Source organism: Ornithodoros turicata, chromosome 1, assembly GCF_037126465.1.
Source record: "Ornithodoros turicata isolate Travis chromosome 1, ASM3712646v1, whole genome shotgun sequence".
Taxonomy (NCBI): domain Eukaryota; kingdom Metazoa; phylum Arthropoda; class Arachnida; order Ixodida; family Argasidae; genus Ornithodoros; species Ornithodoros turicata.
The window spans coordinates 137,116,602-137,122,620 of NC_088201.1; the positions used below are offsets into that span (position 1 = coordinate 137,116,602).

Here is a 6,019-nt window from a genome sequence, read left to right on the forward strand (position 1 = left end):
GGTGCCGTTTTTCTCCTCGTTCATCACCGACAATAACGCCGAAAATACGACGCGAATTGATGGAGTAATGCATGTAATGCATGGCAAGGGCAGACGTCGGATGTTGAGATTATGGCGCAATTCCCTCTCTGGAAATCAGGGAAAACGTCACTCGGAGAAGGCCAATCAGGTGGTGGTGGTGCTGGTGGTGAAAGGGCTCGCATTATTTCGGCCTTACAGAGGTGGACAACGTCACGACTGAGGCCCCGGAGGAATGTGGGTCCTGTGCCGACTTCTAAGGGAACAGTGCCAACATATGTCTGAACCCTTTGACGTGGATAAGTTGAATGAGGGAGCGGGAGGATGGCCTTTAATGATCGCCGGTGGGTGGGAGTGACAGCGACGGCAGGTCGCGAACAGTCTGTTGTCGGCTCGCGGAATATTGTTTCTGGTTAGCGCCCGAAGTTTTTTTTAACATCAGTTGGGGAATTAAAATTACACTTTTGACTCAAATTATTTATAATTGGGTGTTTACGTCACGAGACAACTGAGATTATTTTGGTGGCGCCACTGGTGGCTAACGAAGAAGCGTGAGAGCGCGAACTTCATATTCTCATTCTGGACTTGGCTGCGTACTGATCACAGCATGTTTATTCCCTGCATCTCATGCATTCCCTGCATTATGCAAGCTAGGCATCAATCTCAACGAGCTGTTTGTTGGTTCCATTAGCTCAATCGCTGCGTTGGACGAGATTCTGGGGGCGTACGAAGATCTTTTTCGCAATCAGCTCGGTAGATGTACCAAGACCTTGGTTCATCTCCATCTCAAAAACGACGCTCAGCCAAAGTTTTTCAAGCCACGACCGATTCCTTTTGCGACTCGTGAGGCAGTACAAGTTGACCTACAACGTCAGGTAAAGAATGGCGTGCTGGAACCAGTCGAGGTGTCGGAATGGGCTACCCCCATTGTGGTTGTTCCGAAGCCGAATGGAGCTGTTCGAGTCTGCGGTGATTTCATCGTCACAGTGAATCCCCAGATTGAGATCGCGCAGTATCCTTTGCCTCGAACCGAAGAGCTGTTGGCAGTGCTAAATGGAGGCCAGAAGTTCACCAAATTGGATTTGTCTGAGGCGTACCTCCAGATGGAGTTATACCCCTGTCAGACGTACGAATCTAGTGTCACTTATTTGAAGTGCACTCCGTCCTGTAATGTCACTTTCACTACGCTCCTGCTACACGGCATAAGTAAGTGCCACTAAGCAGTCATGGTGATGACGATGGGCGAGCTTGAACTCCCACCTAACATCGGGGAGTGCACCATACTTTCCTGGTAAAATCATTTTTCTTACGTCCAGAAACACTTCATAAAGATTTTCTTCACAGTTGAAGTCGATTTAACGTCATAAATATAATTGTTGCGAACCAACACAAGCATATTTATTTGACAAATTTTCAATCTTCTTCTTCACCTCTTTGGTGGTCTTTACTATGTCTTGCGCGTGCAACTGGCCCGCGATGTCAGCATAAGATTTCGCGTTTCGCTTGCTCCTCCCATGTTCTGATAGCATAGGTTTCTATCTCAGACCACGACGCCCTGTCTTTTTTGTATTCCATTATTCAGTGCTTCACTGCGAGTATTTTGCGATTTCGCCGGCGACACTTAACCACCGTGCAATGTCAACAAATATGGCTGCCGCGAAGTGGATTACGAACTCTACTGGGCAGTCTGTGAACGAGAGTACCGGTAAATCACACCAAAAAAATCCTTACGTCTTTCTTATAGAAATCAGCGCTGTCTTAACAAATTTGTCCAAAAGTAAATTCCGATTGGGTTGTTTCTTTCCTTTTCCAAAAATAAGCTTTTTGTTACGCAATCCCTGCCGTGGAGGCTACGTACTTGATTGTCGCAGGCAAAGTGAAGTGAGTTTGGCGAACTCACTTCATCGTAAGTGTACTTTGCATTTAGTGTCACTAAAAGATGCCGTGTGACTCCGAAAGAATGACACTTACTGCAAGTGTACTCGCTGAAAGTGACACTAAATTAGTACGTCTGACAGGGGTATTAGATGACGAAGCGAAGAGGATATTGGTAATCAACACGCACAAAGGTTTATATCGGTTCAATCGAATGCCGTTTGGCATCGCATCTGCCCCTGCCGTGTTTCAGCGCACAATGGAGCAAGTGATTGCCGGAATTCCGTCTGTCGCTTGCTATCTGGACGACATAATTGTCACTTGCAAGAACGACATGGAGCATCTCAAGAACTTTGAGCAAGTCTTAGAGCGCCTTCGACAGTTTGGTTTCACACTGAAGAAGGAGAAGTGTGCCTTCATGCAGCACCAGGTGGAATACTTGGGACATGTTGTTACGGCGGAGGGATTTCGACCATCTGCCAAGAAGGTGTCGGCAATTTTGAACATGCCTCCTCTCACGCAAGTGTCAGAGTTACGGGCGTTTCTCGGCATGATTCAGCACTACGCAAAGTATTTGCCCTCGTTGGCGGACGCCTGCGCTCTAGCTTAACAATTTACTCAGGACATCTGTGCCATGGCAATGGTCGGCGTCTTGCGTGGATGCGTTTGAGGCAATCAAGAAGATGCTCACTTCTGCCCAAATTCTCACACACTACGATCCGCGCAAGGAGATCTTCCTGGCCGTGGATACTTCTTCGAAGGGGCTTGGTGCAGTCATCTACCATCGTATTAACGGCCAAGATCGACCGATTGCACATGCATCAAAGACATTGACACCCGCTGAGACCAAGTACGCTCAGATAGAGCGGGAAGCCCTCGCCATTATCTTTGGGGTCAAGAAGTTTCACCAATATTTGTGGGGGCGAAGGCTTACGCTTTTCACAGACCACAAGCCTTTAACGGTGATTTTCGGGTCTAAAAAAGGCATTCCCGTTACTACAGCAAGTCGTCTACAGCGGTGGGCAATCATCCTCATGAGCTATTCGTTTGATATACAATTCAAGTCTACGAACAACATCGCCAATGCTGATGTACTATCCAGGCTTCCAGAGGGCCCCGATTTGACGTTTGATGAGCAAATGCAGCGAGGAATTTTCAACGTCGAGGACGAAGAGATTAACGCGGTACACGACTTTCATATGTCTACTCTGCCAGTCACCGCTAAGCATATCGCAGACGCCACTCAGAAAGATCACTGCTTGGCGCAAGTCTTGGAGTTTATTGTCAATGGCTGGCCAAAGAATCCGGAGCCACAGTTTGCCATATATTTTCAGAAGCGAACTGAGCTGACATCTCACAGAGGATGTGTCCTTTGGGGACTACGCACCGTGATTCCGGAGAAGTATCGAGCGGATTTGCTGGACACTCTACATGATTGTCATGTTGGACAGACCAAAATGAAAATGCTCGCCCGCTCATACTTGTGGTGGCCAGGTCTTGACAAGGATATTGAAGCAAGGGTGCGACGTTGCGATCAATGTGCATCCGTCGCGGCACAAGAATCTCCGGTGCCACTTCATCAGTGGGAGCCACCAGAGACGCCCTGGTGTCGACTGCATGCTGATTTTGCAGAGCTGCATGGGAATCATTATTTTGTCTTAGTAGACGCTTTCAGCAAGTGGCCAGAAGTGGTACGCATGGTGTCTACCACAGCAATCAAGACTATTGAGGTGTTGAAAGACATCTTTCTTCACAATGGTCTTCCCGAGGTACTGGTGTCGGACAATGGCCCTCCTTTCACCAGTCAACTTTTCGAACGTTTCTTGTCGGAACAAGGAATTCGTCATGTTCGGACACCTCCATATCATCCGAAGTCGAACGGACAAGCAGAGAACTTTGTCCGAACTTTAAAAGCTGCGCTGTCCCGTTCAAGCGTGGAGGACAGGGATGTTTTGAGAAGTTTTGTTTTCAAATACCGGGTAACCCCACATGCGTCGACAGGCCGTCCACCATGTGAGTTACTCAACAATCGGCATTATCGGTCCGTGCTGGATCTTGTACGGCCCGCTGGTCCGTCTTCATTGTCTAGATTGTCTTCATCTCCTCCTGCAACAGACGTCGCCGCTAAGGAACGTCAGAAGCGATGTCACGACAAACGAGCACGAGACAGATCTTTTGGGTCCAACACGTGTGTCTGGATGCATGACCCGCACAAGAAGGGACACTGGAGTAGTGCGACCATTGTGGGCCAGGAGGGGAACGTTATATTCCGAGTGCGAGACGCTGAGGGTAAGATGCATCGCGTACATAAAGATCATCTGAAGCAAAGGGGAAGTCTTCAATCCTGGGAGGACGAACTTCCTAGTGCATCGCCTGCCTCTTGTCTCTCACCAGACTGCCTCTTGCCATTCCCAGAAGTCGATGACACCTTCATCTCCTGTGGCGACAGCCAGACATCGGCTGAACCGTCTCCCGTTCGCAGGCCAACGTCGGCACCAGGAAACGAAGCAACGGGACCGGACAGCAGTGTACGCCGCTACCCCTTACGGGATCGTCATCCTGTCGACCGCTACGGCTCGATCTAAAGGGGGAGGTATTGTGGTGGCGCCACTGGTGGCTAACGAAGAAGCGCGAGAGCGCGTACTTCATATTCTCATTCTGGACTTGGCTGCGTACTGATCACAGCATGTTTATTCCCTGCACCTCATGTCACAGTCATTAAACGGTTACACACCCACGGCTATCTCAATCATGAGCGACGCCACAGCGGTCGGTCTGTGGATTGCTTGTGCTCACCTGAGGGTTCTTTAACGCGCGATGAAAGCTCATCACACGGCACCCCGTACTTAACGTCCCTTGCGGAAGGCGCCTTGTCTAAGCAACTTGTACCCTGCCACCAAGTTGCTGGCGTCCTCGGCCGGGTTGGAACACGTGATCTCGGGATCTAAAGGCGAACACGCTACCGACTGAGCCACCGAGGCCGGTATTCGGCTTGAGAGAGGCTGGCAGATTTGATTTGAATTGGCGGCTTCATTACCGGCAGGATTTCGATATGACTTGAATCACACTTTTACGCAGGAATTTGGATTTGGATGAATTACGTTGTTGCCTTTGCGATTTTGAATTTGATTGAATCACGTTTTTGCTTAAAGACTTCGATTTGGATTGAGTCACATTTTGCTCAATGACTTGTATTAGTAGTGAACGCGTAGTAGCCAGGCAGGGAGATCTCCCTGCCTGGCTACTACGCGTTCAAACTTACCCTTCAAACTTACGTTCAAACTGACGTTCAAACCCTTACAAAAATGTCAAATCTGGCTGTTTGGACCTGACCTGAATAACATTTCCAGATTAATATTATTATCTGACCTGTACAACGTTCGCAGATCTGGGAACGTGATTAGGCCAGATTTGTCCCTTCGAAAACTGGTCAGAAATAAAATAAAAAATCACTGTCGAAATCATGTTGTTGTCATGAGTGTCCTCACCGCAGAAATATAGTTTCAGGATAACCCACGCTGGAATAGTATTCATTCCAAGTCTTGGTGCACCTTAATTTGCTTAATTTGTGTGTGCTTTATAAAAGATATATACATTTATACATACAAATATTAGAAGTGCTTAGAAATGCATTCATGTAGGTTGGTCTTTGACCAGTTGAACGAGCTTAGTGTCTATTGCTGTAAAAAGAGTATTACCTATAGAAGAACGATTGTTTCCACATGACACAGGGTTCAAGTTGCTCACGTTTACCAGGAAGGTTCATAGTTGGAAATCATCGATGTGCCACGTAAGATCACGTATCGGGGTTTTGGACTATGTCTACCTCTCGCTCAATTTCACGGAACTAAATTTGTAGCGATTGCGTTGCACAGGTATAACGTATACATGGAAATGAAAGAACGGAGAGAAGTTTCCATACGAGCCATGCCATTCTCGTCTGTGTGTAGTTTGTCGTTATTACTTTGCGCTAGATTGGTTTTGCTAGTGTACAAAATAAGCATTATGACTTTACAATGCTGTGTATTCTTGTGCTAGCAGCAGGTTGGAGCAAGGGGCTGGGCTGCTACATTTTCGGAATGTTGCAAATTCTTCTTTACCGTAGAACTGACTTGAAGAAAATTAT

General features: G+C 47.6%; 1 protein-coding gene across 1 annotated transcript; it reads left to right on the plus strand.

Annotated features, from left to right (window-relative positions):
- The first annotated feature begins 2,152 nt into the window (after positions 1-2,152).
- LOC135385706 (uncharacterized protein K02A2.6-like) lies at positions 2,153-4,478 on the plus strand. Its single transcript, XM_064615176.1, has 2 exons — positions 2,153-2,463; positions 2,516-4,478. The coding sequence occupies exons 1-2, from the start codon at positions 2,153-2,155 to the stop codon at positions 4,476-4,478; spliced, it is 2,274 nt and encodes a 757-aa protein (XP_064471246.1).
- The last annotated feature ends 1,541 nt before the right edge of the window (positions 4,479-6,019 follow it).